Raw genomic sequence first — 16,250 nt, 5'->3', positions numbered from 1 at the left:
CTAAATTCATTATTTTTACTATGGTACAGAGAAGAGCAGAGAGGAGTCTAAAAAGCTCTAGACCACTCATGGGCTTTGGAAGGAGCCAGAGGCCCAGCTGGGAGAATAATCAGAGAAATACATCATGTTACTGTAAGAAAGAAGAGGCCTCTGCCAGAACCAAATCCCACATCCGGATAGGATTCTAGAAATGCCAGCTGTGAGTGGGCCACCATGAGCAGGTCATCAGCCCTTGCTCTCACCCTTGGACAACCTCAAAACCCCTTTCCGTGGCACACCCTCGCAGGGATCCTGGCCAAGCTTGATCAGACCTTGTTCTGGACCCAATGATCACCAGATAAGAATTTCAGGAGAAAAGAGGCAACCATCAGGGGCCGGCCACATTGACCCCTGCGGTTGGTTTGGCAGATCACACTGATTTATACTTAAGGTTTAAACAAAACTTAAACTGTGCTGTAAAATTTTTCATTTGGCCTTTTACCATTCAGTCTTCATGAATACAGAACCAGTGCTGCAAATAAGAATCATAATTGTGTTTTAATTCCTTCTTGTTTCTAATTTGACTTGGGGGTCTGTGGTTTATTGCAATGTTCCCACACAATTCGGTGAATGTCTTATGTTTTCCCTGGAGAAGCCCATTCTATGAGCATCTAAGTTCAGCCTCAAAACCTAGATTGACAATTTAATGATATGCCTACATACTATAATTTTCAAGTGGACAGCTTCTCCAAGGGAAAAAAGGTATACACACTCCTAGAAAACAGGACACTTTTTGTGCAAGGTGAAGCATGTCCTAAGCAAGAATGGGCATGTGAAGAGGCCGAAGGGCAACCATTTGTTGCATGTGGCAACCATGTGGCAGGTCCCTCTCCTCCAAAGGGGCTCCGAGGGGGCCATGCGGACCCAGCATGCTTTCTTCCCAGTCACCGTGAAGACAGGATTCAGGTCAGAGAATGCAGGTATCACTTTATCTCCTAGAACACAACAGTATCTGCCTTGTCATTGTTTATAGAGAGTCTAGGATTAAAACTTTTCTTAAGTGGCAACCACACTTCATCATATTAAAATTATCATTCAACCCTGATAATGATATACCAAGAAAAACTTTCACAAGGATCAGGTTTGAGTACATTTTAGAGACATGAACAAAAGCATCCCCTCTCACTAAGAAAGTTCCTAATAGAAAACAAGGAAGAAGAAATGAGAAGAGTCCTCACAGTTAAAATTCACTGGCAAAAAGAAGAGTTAGGGTGACAGGAAAGAAGCTGCTAAATAGGGCCTGGCTCTAAGATTGTAATCCTGATTCTAGCAACCCCTCCCAACTCCACAGCCTCCCTCCTCCGTCCACCCCACATTCCCTCCAGCTGTCCAGTGCCACTCCTCCTACACCTTGGCCTCAAGATAAAAGCCTAAAACTTTCATGTCCTTCTTCAAGTGTTGTATCATGAAAATAATAGGATTTCTATCATGAAAACCTCAGGCTAGTTTTTGGCTCTATTTTATATGCACAACATTACATTTTGATCATGAATGTGAATGGCCACTTTCCTGTGCATGTCAGCTGGCCTTCTAACGTGGCTCCTCCTCTAGCTGCCCACACCTGACCCAGGAGCCCCTGCTGGTTGTCACATGAGCCTGTGTGCACTTTTGCCAAATGTGGTGTGTCTCGATCAGCCTTCAGGCATAGCATCTAGACTCCTGGAGGACAAGGACTGAGGCTGGCAGGGCACTGTGGACCTGTAGACTAAGTGTAGACTAAGGCTGTGCCTACCAGTCAGATCCTGTCCACAGGGAACACAAGGAGCCACAGGAAGGTAGCTTTGGGTCTCCAGGGGCCACTTTAGAGCAGGCAGCTCTGGGCTCAGGCCCTGGGTGTAGACTCAGTACGCCGTTATATCATCTCCTCCAGCCAGGTCCATAAATGTTGCCACCCGCTCCTTACCTCCTCCCTGATGTGTTCCACTTGCTCTTCCAGAAGCTCGTTTCTCTCGGTTAGCGTCTTGTTCTTCTTCAACAATGACTGGCCGATCCGAGCAGCCAACTCTAAATCCCGTTCTTTCTATAAAGGCAAGAGGGAGAACATGGATTCAAAAGACCCATGCTTCCTGAGGGAGCCAACAGTGCTCAGTGTCGAATGAGGAAAACAAGGACATCTAGAAATGACAAAGGAATTAATAATTCACCATCCACGTTGGCTTTTGATAACCATTAAAAGAGGAGTGATCTCTGCACACACAATGTGCAGGGCCTACATGGACATCGAGCAATGGAAGGGAAACCTTAAAACCTAATGGAAACAAAGCTTTGTTCCTATAGAAAAGAAAAATCTTTCCAAAAACATCATTTGCAACAACTGTTGTTAGTATTTGTGTAGTCATTTGATAACTTATCTCTCCTGAGGGCTGAGTTATTGTCTTGCCAAGACCCGGCATATGGAAACACTCACTCAGCAGCTATTTATTGAATGAATACATACAGAAATTCTAAAGTGTGCTTACACGAAACCAAGAGCTGACACAGGGAGGCAGCCTTCTTAGCATGCCTTAGGCTGGAATTTACTGAGCTCCTTACTCTCAAACATTTAAAATTACTCTGAAAGACAATTACATGCTTTTTTTGGTTTTTACACAGAAAAAGCTACTTAACTTTAAAATATAAAAAAAGTATATAAAAGACTTTATTTATTTAAAAAACTTTCAAAATGGAGATGGAATGCACAAAATTGCCAAACTTTAGAGGCAAAGACAGTCAGTGTTAAGGACACAGAATGTTGTGTTAGTTCAGCTGAAGATATCAATGAAGACAGAGCAGTGCACAGAGGAAAATCCTTAGACAGAGCAGTGTAAGGACCAAGTTAACTCCATTTTGTTAAAACTAACTTCATCTTGTCCCTCAGTCTTCATTTTGTAGGTGGATACCAAAGGCGTTAGGCAACCTGCTCCCTCCCCCGACCCCCATCCTTGCCCCATGATCCGTGCTCTTACACAATGTCTGCTCCAAGCGATAACAGCACTCTAGACAGCCAAGGACAAATACTGCTCAGTCCCCCAAACCTCCTATCAGCTCACCTCAGCGGCTCACCTCACACCCCCTCCCTTTTTTTCCTTTCTGTACCCTTAAAACCTCCCTCCTTTTCAAGATCGGGGCTTCTCTGCTCCCCTCTGCCAGGACCAGGAAGCCCGGGTTCGAGCTTGTAAATAAACAACCTCTTGCTTTTGCATCGGATGTGGTCTCCGATGTGGTCTCCGGGTGATTTATGTGGGGGATCCCATGACTCGAGCACAACAGCAGTGCACAGAGGAAAATCCTTAGTGGCCTATAAAGGCAGAGCTGCCTCTGCGGGAAGAAAGATGTTCCCTGACAGTGGAAAGGCAGCAGCGCCAAATGCAGCCTTACTACTTTGCAGCTAGGGTTAGATTCAGCTTGCTCACCTTGGAGGAGAGGAGCTGGCAAGCGGAGGAAAAGTCTAAAAACTAAGTCATTTTAGAAAGGTGTGCTCATTAGCCTGTTTACCTAGTTTAAAAGCATGTATTGGGGGCAGGCAAAAGGCTGGGGAGGAAGCCTAGGTTCTGATCTGACAGGGGCTATAAACTACCCATGTGGCTCTCGGTGAATGTCTCCGGCCTCACAGGGTTCGGTACAGTACAGAATTAGTTTCTTCCAGCTACTGGGAGTGGAGGGTGAGAAACCATTTAGTAATGGCAATTGGCATTTTGTCTTAATTAAATATGACAGCACAGAACTGAAAACATCAAAGTGTGTTCCACATAATGAGGGTATTAGTCTACGTTTAAACTTCTGATTGTTTTGTATTTACCTACGTGAGCACCAGGTCACAACCTAAGGTATGTTTCTTACTTGGTGACAAGTTTCATTGCGCTGGGTGAACCATCCTACTCTAAACTGGGAGAGTTTAGGTTCTGTTTGAACATCCCTGGGGTCCCGTTCCCTCATCTGTTAAATAGAGGTAGGGTGAGGGGGACAGGCTAGTTGAGATATCCTTGAGAAAATCTTATAGCTTTATTATCCACTAAGTTGTATGATAAAAAGAACAAGCAGCTTTTATTTCTAACTCCTTATCTATCTGCCCAATTTCCCCATGCAGTAGCAGCACACCTCCCTTTGCTAACTATAGGCAATTCATTGAATTATGAGCACAGAACTTGAAGTCCAAGTACACTTTGAGAAGAGTCTGGATTCGAAAACAATTTAGCTCCTTCCTGCAGGACGGTAAGTATTATTATCCCCTGGAGAGACAGTTGTCTTCCATCCCAGAAGCCAGCCAGGTATCAAACCAAGTGAGCCGTAATCACTAGCAACTCACTCCCACAGTATATGCCTCCCCATCACCCCTCTCCCTCCCTCCAAGAAACATGGTAGGTGAGACAGGTGCTCTCAACAGAGCGAAGGGGACGTGGTGACCCTGCCCCATCAACCAAGCTCAACTATGTGCATTTATCCACACTGGCCAACAGGCTACCAAGACATGTTTACTCATGGCCCTCTGTCACTTCCCAGACTCAACAGTTGTGTTTATATGGCATTTAGAGGAAAGCATCTGAAGAACTGTGAGGGACAGCCTGGAATTGGAGTCTCCAGGGGCCAACTCAAAATCAGCACCAAGCAGTTTCAGTGGCTCACGCTCAAATAAAACTGCAATACCATAGATCTCATTCAAGCCTGCTGAATTTCTCTACTAGAACAAGTTCTCGGACTGAATACCCAGCAGGTGCTTCATTAACATTCATCAGCTCACTACCTCATGTGAACTATAATAAAAAATCAAATCCTAAGCTCTCTGCTAAATGAAAGGACCCCTCTCAGCCAAGGGGATCCAGGGGATCCCAGAAACACCTTAAAATTGAGTTGGTCCCAGCCATGATGGGATGGGAGAGATAAAGCACAATTACAAATGGGCATGATATCCCTTCACAAACATTCATGACTCCTGGTACAGCTTGTTGAGTATGCATATTTGACTACCCCATTCAGTATAAAATCTTGTTCCTCTTGTCTGTCCTTTGAAGCAGGAATGCTTGGCTTCTGGCTGGGGCTCTGCTTCTGAACAGGTTAAAATGACCACCCCATCGGCTGCTACCCTTTATGAGAAATAAAGCTCTCCTTTTTCCAAAGTATAAACCTCCTAAATTTTTTTCCCTAACCCTGACTCTACCTGTTGTTCTGCACTGCCTTCATGCTTCCAAGCTAAGTTCCCACGAGCACAGACACTTTGTAAACCTCAACAAATCAAGCACAAAGCAGAATAGTGAAGACAGGTCAGGCAAGGCACTGCCACAGCGCCTGAAGGATGTGGAAGGCTCAGAACCTCAGAGGACTGGGAAATAGGCAGGGAAGAGAAACAAGTGGGGCAGTGAGCTCAACTGTGAGCCCTTGTACCCTACCTAGCACACCTAAACCCAGGCCAAGGGCCTTTCCCTGCCCCTCCGAGGGCCAGCTCTCCCCTGGTCTATACTGTAAATCTAATCTTTAGAGTAATTATAAAGAACATTAGGCGCCCCAGAAAAAAAAAAGAAAAGAAATTATAGTAAGAATATTTATAGATGAAATAAAAAAAAATAAAAAAGTTATTAATTATGTCTCTAGGGTTTTTCTAATTTTATTAAAGCTGGTTTGGGTTTCCCTTTGAGAAATGTAAGAATGAAAAAACCTCCCTTTCGGGCGGCGCCTGTGGCTCAGTGAGTAGGGCGCCAGCCCCATATGCCGAGGGTGTCGGGTTCAAACCCAGCCCCGGCCAAACTGCAACAGAAAAATAGCCGGGCGTTGTGGCGGGCGCCTGTAGTCCCAGCTACTCTGGAGGCTGAGGCAAGAGAATCGCGTAAGCCCAAGAGTTAGAGGTTGCTGTGAGCCGTGTGACGCCACGGCACTCTACCCGAGGGTGGTACAGTGAGACTCTGTCTCTACAAAAAAAAAAAAAAAAAAGAAAGAAAAAACCTCCCTTTCTTATAACCAGCCAACATGAGATAAATATTTACTTCTAAAAACAAAAGAAAACATCTACCTAATGATAATTGGCTTAAACTACAATGAGAATTTCTACCATAAAGAAATAATTTAAGCCCTTGGAAATAAGCTATGAAGAGAACTAGTTCTTCTATTCCCCAGGAAGTGAGGTGAGGTGGAGCTCACCTCTGCTGGCTGTGCTTTGCTTAAAATAACTGTACCAACAAACACTGGCGTGGACACATCCACTAGAGATTCCCAACAGCCTGCCTCCTATTCTTAGCAGCTGACTCATCTCATTCACCGATTTCAGGATAAAATGCATGACTAAGGGGAGAGTCAATGGAATAACCCTCTCCATCTGGGGAGGAGGCAAGCTTTGTCCAAAGGTGTATTCCGAACAGCAGCAATGCAGGGCAGGCACAGCACTTAAAACCAGAAGCAGCTCTCCACGCTGGCCAAGGGCTGTGCTTTGGGACACTCGAATCCCCCAGCACCCCACCTGCCCATGAGCAGCAGGCTTGCTAACCAACGTGAAGGAACAGAGGAGACCTAGAGCCAATTTAGAGCCGGGCCAGCGCGGCTGTCACGTGACTGGGGTGATTAGACTTCAACCAGGAAACCCGCCTAGTTCCAAAGAAAGGCAGTAACTCAGGCATGAATCTTATCAGACAAGGAACAGAATGGCGAGCTATAAACAGAGACACAGAGATATAAACAAACCATTACCATGATGGCCCTTTAAAAATGAAACACGGCACAACAAAGAAGCACATGAAGAAACCAACCCATTGGGATTTTTTTCCAGCAACACAATTTTTTAAAAAAATGAGACCGTGCTCTTTATTTAGGAAACTAACTTGGGAGGGGGGTGGCGGGAATTAATTCTTAATACCCTGTATGGGCACCAAGGACTGAAGTCCCCGGCTCCTTTGGAAGTGATCCTTGCACATGCAGCTCTCGGACTCAGCTGCAGCCCTGAACTTCAGGCAGTGCACACTCACGGAGGCAGCTTCCCACAGAAAAATGTGCCCAGTTCATGTTTTCAAGGTCAGAAAGTCCCACTGAAAAGCTACTAGCCATATTAACAAAGACTGACAGTAGTAAACACAACAGCCAGATGCAACAGAGTCCCGTGCTTAGGGGCTGGGTTGGAAAGCTGCTGAGTAACCTTGAGCATCTTTTGTCCCCTCAGATGCAGGTCCTTCACTGTAAAATGGGGGAAACAGTGGTGTCTGCTTCTGAGAACCTACTGTACAATTAATGAGATGGTAAGGACAACACTCAGCTCTCAGGAAAGTTTCATCCCTAATAGTAAGCGTGACACCAAAGGCAGACATTTTATCAAAGGCCTGTTATGTCCAAGGTTCAAAAAGAGCGAAATCATCTGACAGCAGCTGGGCGCGGAGGCTCACACCTGTAATCTCAGGACTTTGGGATGTTGAGGTGGCAGGATCACTTGAATCCAGAATTTCAAGACCAGCCTGAACAATACAGCAAGATTCTATTTCTAATGAAAATTTTAAAAATTAGCTCAGCATAGGAGTGCAAGTCTATAGTCCTAGCTACTAGAGAGGCCGAGGCAAGAGGAATGCTTGTGCCTAGGAGCTGGAGGTTTCAGTGAGCTAGGATGATGCCCCAGCAACAGAGGGAGAGCCTGAAGAAAAGAGAGACCCTGGGGGTAGGGGGGAGGGAAGGGAGGCCCAACAAGGTTCCCTGCTTTGGAAAAACTTCTAACCATTCCAGCAGAATGAACAATAACAGGACTGCAGGATGACTCCTGTATTCGGCAGGGTACAGACTACCTGTGTCCAGGTCAAGGCCAGCTTCAAACATCCTGGTGGAACCTGCAGCGCAAGACTGAGAAAGGATGGAGATAGTCAAACAGCACATACGGCCAAGGGTGGGAGAGCAGGAGGCAGGTCCCGGTTACCGTGGGGAGTAGGAGGATTCAGGGTCATGAGCAAGACAGCGGCCTCAAATGCCACACTGAGGAGCTGAATGCGAGGGAGAGGACAAGGTGCTCACAGGGAGCTGGGGATGGTGGCAGCTGCAAGGAAGATGGGAGCGCAGAGAAGCTAAAATCCCACTGCTGAGGCTCTAGGAGTTTTAGTGCGGGCCTCAGAATTAAAAAAAAAAAAAAAAAGGTGGGGGGGTAATGTATGTAGGACCTTTCTCAGGGGACTTGATGAAGACACTAGGTGAGGAGCGGGTTCTAAAAACACTCTGTAAGATCTGGAGAGGGGTGGCACCGTTGGGGGAAATGAATGCAGCAGGAGGGAGTCTTCAATAAACCATTTTCAAAAGCCAGTGGCATCAGCCAAGTGAGCCCACCATGTGCTGACACCAGCAAGATGTGGCCACACCTGAAACACCATCTGAAGGCAGAAGGCTCCTAAACGCCTCCCCTGACACCCTGCCACACTGCAGAAAAAACCCCAACTTCCCCTCTGGAGATGGGATCGGAGTGGGCTACAAGAGGGGTGTGACAATGCTGGGTGTTCAGAAGGAGAAACATGGGAAGGGGAGACATAAGAACCCTGGGTCCCCCTAGATCCTATCTCTGTTTCAACCTTGTCCTCCCGCTGGTTGAAAACAGTAAAAACAACACAATTTCTGCGTCCCTTGTGTTACTCTACTCTCTTTTCAGAGAATGATGGCAATGAGCAGTCACATGACCCAAACTCATTCTAGACTCTAGAGAAGAAGAAACATGGGTTTAAACGTCAGCACCCCTCTACTTAAGGCCTGATTCAGTGGTGAGGGTGGTGTATAGGATGGGAACTTATTCTACGAGTACTAAGAGCCCACCACACTCTAGCCTGTTCTGAGGATGAACACATGACATACTCATGTTTCTACAGGCCTTCAAAGCACCTAATTCTCAACTCCCAATAGAATGTTGATAAGCTAAGAAAACCACAGTCTCTAAAACACAAGCAGCTTACCTAATCCTAAGCATTTTCCTAAATTTTTCTTGCTTTGCTTATTTTGCTTATTTCCTTGCTGATACTGCATAATATTCCAATAACCTGATGTAAGTAAAAACTTAAAATATGTTAAGAAGAAGACATGGATGATATAGTCTTCTGATATTTTTAGACACATTTAAAATATAAGGTGTCCCAAAAGTCCCCATGCATAGAGGAACCTGGGAAATTATAGCTAAATGTATGTTTATTTGGAAAGTATTCATTATAAAGTTTTGCAAAGAAGTGACCAACACATAGAGAATATTTTTTAAATATTTTGAAAAATTTGGTAATGAATATTTTATCAATAAAGGTACATTTAGCTACAATTCCCCATGTTCCCTACAATGACTGGGTATTCTAGAAAGTATTTAACCACTACCTTATTTCATGTCATTCCTTTAAAAACCTGAAATATCTGCACAAAATTACAGCTACAAAGGCCTACATAGCCACTAATCCAAAAAAACAAAGCCGTTAAAGTATACCCTGAGAGGGCCCAACTTCTGAGATTCCTCAGTGAAACAGACAATAAGGCATGCTTTGATCGAAATAAATTAAAATCATTATAAACCTCTTTGCCTTTCTCTGAAACACTTACCTCCTCAAGAAGCCGAGTAACAGCATCTATGTCATTATATGTCTTAGTCATCTGGCCAACTCTTTCAGCACATAAAACTGTAAGAAAAGAAAGGACAATGAGCCCAGCAATGCCACAAACTTGCCAAACAAATGACCCATCTGAAAAAGCAGCCCCAAAGTTGCGCCTGCATATTAGGCACACGGGGCCATTAGTTCTGCGGGTTCAATTCACGCTTGCCCATGTCTACTAAAAGTAGGAAAAAACTAGCCAGGCATAGTGGCAGGTGCTGGTAAATCTTCCTAGCTACTCAGGAGGCTAAGGCAAGAGGATTGCCTGAGCCCAAGAGCTTGAAGTGACTGTGAGCTATGATGCCATGGCACTCTACCCAGGGTGCAGTTTGAGACTCTGTCTGAAAAAATAACAAATAAAAAATAAAATTTCAATTAATGGCAAGGAATGGATTTGCAGTTCAATTAACACCAAGAAGGTAGCATGAGTTTTACTCTATGGGGGAAAGACTGAATATATTATAAATAGATTTAGGGCCAAAGTATAAAATTGTTTAAAACCTGCCTCTTTGGGGCTAAATAACAACTTTCTTGTAAATAAAACTCTAGAGAATAATTCTGTTAAGAGTCGAAGCTTTCGACCCACATTCAGGAAGGGCCCATGCAAGGTATTTGGGAATGGAAGTTTATTACTAAGTCAAACTCAGTAGCATTACTAACAGCAAACAGCACTGGAATTCAATAGGTCTCTAAATATTTTATGAAATGCAAGTAGAGATCATCCTAGTGAATGAGCTCAGAGAAACTGGATCTACTGGAATGATTTTCTAGCTTAAGGAGGAGACCTGAAATCTGGTTCTAAATCTGAAACCTTAGCAACACAGTGCCACCAGGGCCGGGAGACGAGACCCCTCCACCTGAAATGCACTGCCTCAGACAGACCTGCCCATGAGGGAGGGGCAAAGGACATCTACACGGGTGAGTTTAAATCAGAATCTAATTTGATGTAGACAAAGTCCAGCTCACATTGGCTTAGTTCATCAGCTCAAGGTCACAAGAAGTCCTCATGTTAAGATTTCTATGCCACAAGGTTAGTTTCCTCCCTGCACAGCTGTGAATACTGCAAGCATCCAGACCCCTTGTATACACCAGGAAACAGATCACCTCAATGAAATAGCCTCTGTGTTTAAACTTGTGTTATGACTTGAGCGCTTAACACTCCCCTGCTCTCCTCAAAGGACCAGTGAATTTTATCACCTGTGTGGGTTCACGTATCCACCATCACAAGGATCCCTTGTGTTGCCCTTTACAAAGTTACTTTTAAAAAGCTTTAAGATACAGTGGGCGGCGCCTGTGGCTCAGTCGGTAAGGCACCGGCCCCATATACCGAGGGTGGTGGGTTCAAACCCGGCCCCGGCCAAATTGCAACCAAAAGCCGGGCGTTGTGGCGGGCGCCTGTAGTCCCAGCTACTCGGAAGGCTGAGGCAAGAGAATCGCTTAAGCCCAGGAGCTGGAGGTTGCTGTGAACTGTGTGAGGCCACGGCACCCTACCGAGGGCCATAAAGTGAGACTCTGTCTCTATAAAAAAAAAAAAAAAAGATACTTTAACAGTTGAACCTAAAAATATGCACACCTGGACCAACATTAATCTGTCAGTACACATTGTCACCATGCATATAATGGACAGGAGGCAGGGTGTGCCCTTTCATGCTCCCAAGACAGGACAGCTGCAAGCTGGGTGCACAGAGGTAAAGGGACCTCTTCTAAGTCCCAGGGTTTTTGACTGAGCCTAACTGCACAAGGCAGAGGCATGAATGGAAAACAACTGTTTACCCCAAGCAGTAGAAGTGTGTGATCATTCCAACGACATTCAAAAAGAATACATAATTCCAATTTGGAGGCAAGGGAAAGAAATGTATAAATTCATGGTATATAGAAAAAAATTAGGATAGCCACAAAAGTATCAATATTTGGATAGGATTACAAATTTTACATTTTCTTCCTTGTGCTTCTTTTTAAAAAATTCTACAGTGGCAGCACCTGTGGCTCAGTGAGTAAGGCGCTGACCCCATATACCGAGGGTGGCAGGTTCAAACCTTGGCCCCGGCCAAACTGCAACAAAAAATAGACAGGCATTGTGGCGGGCGCCTGTAGGAGGGGAGGCTGAGGCAAGAGAATTGCTTAAGCCCAGGAGCTGGAGTTTGCTGTGAGCTGTGATGCCTTGACACTCTACCAAGGGCAATAAAGTGAGGCTCTGTCTCTACAAAAAAAAAAAAAAAAAAAAAATTCTACAGTGACTGTGCACTGATGGGGGAAAAATTACTTAAAATATTTTTCAGAAAATCTGGAACAGACTTAAAAAATAGGGTTCTGGAATCCTCCCTGAGCTTACTTGAAAAGAAATTGGTGACAGTAGCAGCCTACCTTTACTGAGCACAATTACTATGGCCAGGTACTGTTCCTAGCCCTCTACGTGGATCGTTTCATGTCATCCACGGAGCACTACTTACAGTAACACCATTTTAGGACACTAAGACTCCAAATATTTAAATAACTTGCCCTGGGCCAGGCATGCAAGGTGGCTTATGCCTATAATCCTAGCACTCTGGGAGGCCAAGGCAGGAGAATCACTTGAGGTCAGGAGTATGAGACCAGCCTGAGCAAGAGTGAGACCCCTGTCTCTACTAAAGAGAGAAAAATTACCTGGGTACAGTGGTGTGTGCCTGTAGGCCCAGCTACTTAGAAGGCTGGGGTAGGAGGATCCCTAGGAGTTTAAGGTTTCAGTGAGCTATCATTATATCACTGCACTCTAGTCTGGGCAACAGAGTGAGATCCTATCTCAAAAAACAAAGAACAACAACAACAACAGCAACAAAAAACTTACCCAATGTCACAAAGCTAGCAAGTAGCAAATCTGAGAGTAAGAAGAGATTCCCAACTGAGATGGCTGTTAACATTTACGATGTTATGCTACGTCAAGAGATTGAATATACTTTCTCATTTAATCTAAACAATGCTGCAGGGTGGGCACTGTTAACAACTCATCCGTGACTACTCCACCGATGAGAAAATGAGGCTCTGAGATATTAAGGCCCCGACTAAGGCCTGGGAGAGGCTGCGCTGCCGGGGTCACACCTAGGCCAGTTTGGCTCCTGGACTAAAACAGAGAGCCAGAGAGGACATGAGGTCAAGGCGAGGGCTGGCACAAATCCTCAATGTTTAGGAAGAGTGTGAAGCATTTGTGGCACTGGGGAAGCAAGCCCTGACCTCAGGCTGAGGCTCAGCTTTTCAAAGGACACTTGATCAAGACCACGAGGCCCTCAGCAGCTGTCAGTTAGCTGCAGCGTCTCGGCTTTCCCCTCCTGAGAAAGAGCAGGCAGGAGTGAGAACAGTGAGGATGGGAAAATAACAAAGCATGCCATTAAACAGTAAAATGACTACAGGCTGTGCTTTTCTAGTACTAACTTTTTAGACACTGAATCTATGATAAACTGTGCTCATGTTTCTCTCTCCACAGGAATGATATTTCAAATAGAAGTTCCATTTCTAACCCAGAGAGTGCTGCCAAATAAATCCACTTCTACCCAAAAAAAATCTGTCAGGGGAAAAAAAAAAGTAAAGGAGCTGCCGTAAACCTCTACAATAACTTAATATGAGACACTTATGGTCCAACTCCCAGAAAAAAGAAATTAGAAGTAACCTGTCTACCTACAATGGCGAAGTAACAAAGCTCACACTCTGCACCTTTGGAACTATCACACTAACACTAAACAACCGTTATCAGAGCTCTGGGGGGGACAAGACAGGGCACCCGCCCTCGTGGGACACGCAGAGAGTAGGGCAGACTAGGGCAGGTGCCCAGGGTGTCTGGGGACTAGCCAGTCCCTTTTAGGAGTCTGGACTTATATCACAGGACAAGGGAAAGCCAGGGCAGGATTTTCAAGGGGGGAGTGTCCACGTGAGATCTGTACTTCAGAAAACGCTTTGGCTCCGGTGCAGAGCAAAAGGGGAGGGGTACAAAGGCAACTCCTAGGGGCCAGCATCGAGGCTGTGACCCCAGGTGGCAGTAGGGTGGTCAGAAGGCAGCTTTTCCTTGACATTTATGAGACGAGACTGAGTAGAAAGTAAATCAGAAGTACAGGATCTGGGCTTCTTGTTGGGAGAGCAGGGTCGAGAGCAACGCTCCCCTTCAAAATGGGCACGTGAGGTGGAAGGTCGGGAGCGAGATGGGGCTGCCCAGCGAGACCTCTAGCATCGGGACAGCTGCTGACATCACTGTGGAATAACGTGCCGGGCAGAAGCTGCCCACAGCCCGTGGTGGCAGGAGGCCCATCTGACAGAAGCACACCCTGGGGGCTGCGGGTATGAGAGAATCCACTTTGAGATGGGAGGAGAATCAAGTGCTCACTGCTGGGATGGCAGGTAAAGTAAGAAATCCCACAAAGCCAAATTCGCATGAGTGGCCCTGGGGCTGGCTGACCAGAGAGAGGGAAACGTGTGACTGGGCTGTCACAGCTCACCAGGGTAGCAGAGGTGGAGCACAGCTCTGCAAGTGGCCTTTGCCTGAAAGTCAGTCATGCAACTCTTTTGTTGTTGTTGTTGTTGTTGTTGTTGTTGCAGTTTGGCCGGGGCCAGGTTTGAACCCACCACCCTCGGTATATGGGGCTGGCGCCCTACTCACTGAGCTACAGGCACCGCCCCAGTCATGCAACTCTTACACAAATTAAACCACGCCTCACACAATTTTAAGAGTAAATGTTGCTCTTTCCACCATGTGAGGTTACACAGAGAAGTCAGCCACTGGGACCCCAGAAGAGGGCCCTGATCAGAACCCAACCATTGCCAGTGCCTTGATCTTGGACTTCCAGCCACTAAAAATAAATACATGTCTGTCGTTGACAAGCCAAAAATAAATCAATTAGTGCACTGTTGGCATGCATTTTCCAGGTCCATCTCACAGATAGGAGATGCTGAGGGGATGCGGCCCGTGGGAGGCTCAAGGATGACTGTAACTGAGAGGCCCTGAGGGAAACCCCACATTGGATGAAAGCGACTGTGACAGGTGCTGGGGTTTTGATCTTGACAGATCTGACACTAGCTTCCTTCTGAATGAGCCCTCTGGCAGGGATGGGAGCGAAGGAGAGGAGTAGACTTCAGGGAGAGGTGGGACTGGAGCCTGTGAGGTCTGAGACTGTCCAGTAGGCAGGACCAGGGTGCCTGGCTGGAGTGGTGGTGGGGATGTCTGGAGTTCCATCACAGCAACCAGCTCTCCCCAAGGAACCCTGTACCTCCCTACTATATGTCAAATTAACAGGCTTAGCAAGCTTCGTTGACATTTTAGCCCCATCCTTCTTTAAGGAACTACAGCTGAAAGACCTCACTTCTCATTCATGCATTTTGGTGAACAGATTCCCATAAGGTTGTTATAGAACAAACAGCTCTCATCACGTCTTAGTCTGACTGCATCTCTGCCATTATGTCAGATTTATGTAGCTCTAGAGCAGTCTTTTTCAAACTTTTTTACCTCATGACACCCTTGAACCTATAGTTTAACATCTGCGGCACACTTAAATTATGTTAATAAAAAAGCATTAAAAAGGGCGGCGCCTATGGCTCAGTGGGTAGGGCGCCGGCCCCATATACCGAGGGTGATGGGTTTCGGACCCAGCCCGGGCCAGCTAAAACAGCAGTGGCAACTGCAACAAAAACAGCCAGGCGTTGTGGTGGGCGCCTGTAGTCCCAGGTACTCGGGAGGCTGAGGCAAGAGAATCACCCTAGCCTAAGAGCTGGAGGTTGCTGTGAACTGTGACACCATAGCACTCTACTGGGGACAACAACAACAACAACAACAAAGGCATTAAAAAAAGGATATACTTACTATCCTTTGAACTTCTTTTAAAATAATTTAATTAATAATCGTTAACAATTTTTGCAGCACATCTATAAGATCCTCTCACGGCACACCAGTGTGCCGCGGCACACCAATTGAGAATCACTGCTCTAGAGTGACTAATGCACACACACAAGTTATTTAACACATAAAAATCTCCCTAATCCTCAAGAAAACACTGCCTCCTTATCATTCAAAGACAAGTAGCCAATATCCACAAATAGAAAAAGATATTCATGACTGCCTAGTATATTTGTATTTGGAGCTGTCTGCATTCTGTCTTACCTATAGGCAGCGGTTCTCAACCTGTGGGTTGCGACCCACAGGAACGGTATTAAAGGGCTGCGGCATTAGGAAGGTTGAGAACCACTGCCTATAAGTCATTTAATTAAAACACTGCTTTTCAACTTTTTTTAAGAACCTGAGCCCCATATCTCCAATAATTTTTCCTCCTACCTTCTATATCTTAGCATCAGTTTTTTTAAAAGTTGAATTTTACCTTTCTATAATTATTATAAAAACTAGAAGTAGACTGAGTAAACTTTCAAAATAGACACATACCCCTAGAAATTCCGATGCACCCAGTAGAGGCAGGACTTGTACCCGGGTGACAAGCAAAAAAATGGCCCCCACACCAGTGGATGCCTCCCGCCCACTTCTGACCACCAGCGGCAGTTGTCAGGAAGAGAAAGCAGCACTACATCTGGCCTCTGATCCTCAAGGAAGTCAATTTAATAAGCACTTATTGTCTGCTCTCTTCATAGGAACAGGGGTTACAGGGCCCAAAGCTGGAAGCCACAGCTACAAAGCTTCCCGCAAAATTCTAAATGAGTCAC

At 45.6% G+C, this 16,250-nt stretch overlaps 1 protein-coding gene across 16 annotated transcripts in view; it reads right to left on the bottom strand.

Moving 5' to 3' along the window:
• TRAK1 (trafficking kinesin protein 1) overlaps positions 1-16,250 on the bottom strand; it is a 195,329-nt gene that overhangs the window by 37,205 nt on the left and 141,874 nt on the right. For all 16 annotated transcript variants that reach the window (XM_053598666.1, XM_053598665.1, XM_053598671.1 and 13 more), the window contains 2 exons: positions 9,535-9,611; positions 1,943-2,059 (listed from right to left, as the gene is read on the bottom strand). In XM_053598666.1, the coding sequence (XP_053454641.1) occupies positions 1,943-2,059; positions 9,535-9,585 (168 nt within the window). In that variant the 5' untranslated portion in view covers positions 9,586-9,611. The remainder of the gene's footprint in view (positions 1-1,942; positions 2,060-9,534; positions 9,612-16,250) is intronic.

The sequence above is a fragment of the Nycticebus coucang genome, chromosome 8 (genome assembly GCF_027406575.1).
Source record: "Nycticebus coucang isolate mNycCou1 chromosome 8, mNycCou1.pri, whole genome shotgun sequence".
Taxonomy (NCBI): Eukaryota; Metazoa; Chordata; class Mammalia; order Primates; family Lorisidae; genus Nycticebus; species Nycticebus coucang.
Note: the sequence above shows the minus strand (reverse complement) of the source record. Positions and strands in the feature narration are given on the sequence as shown.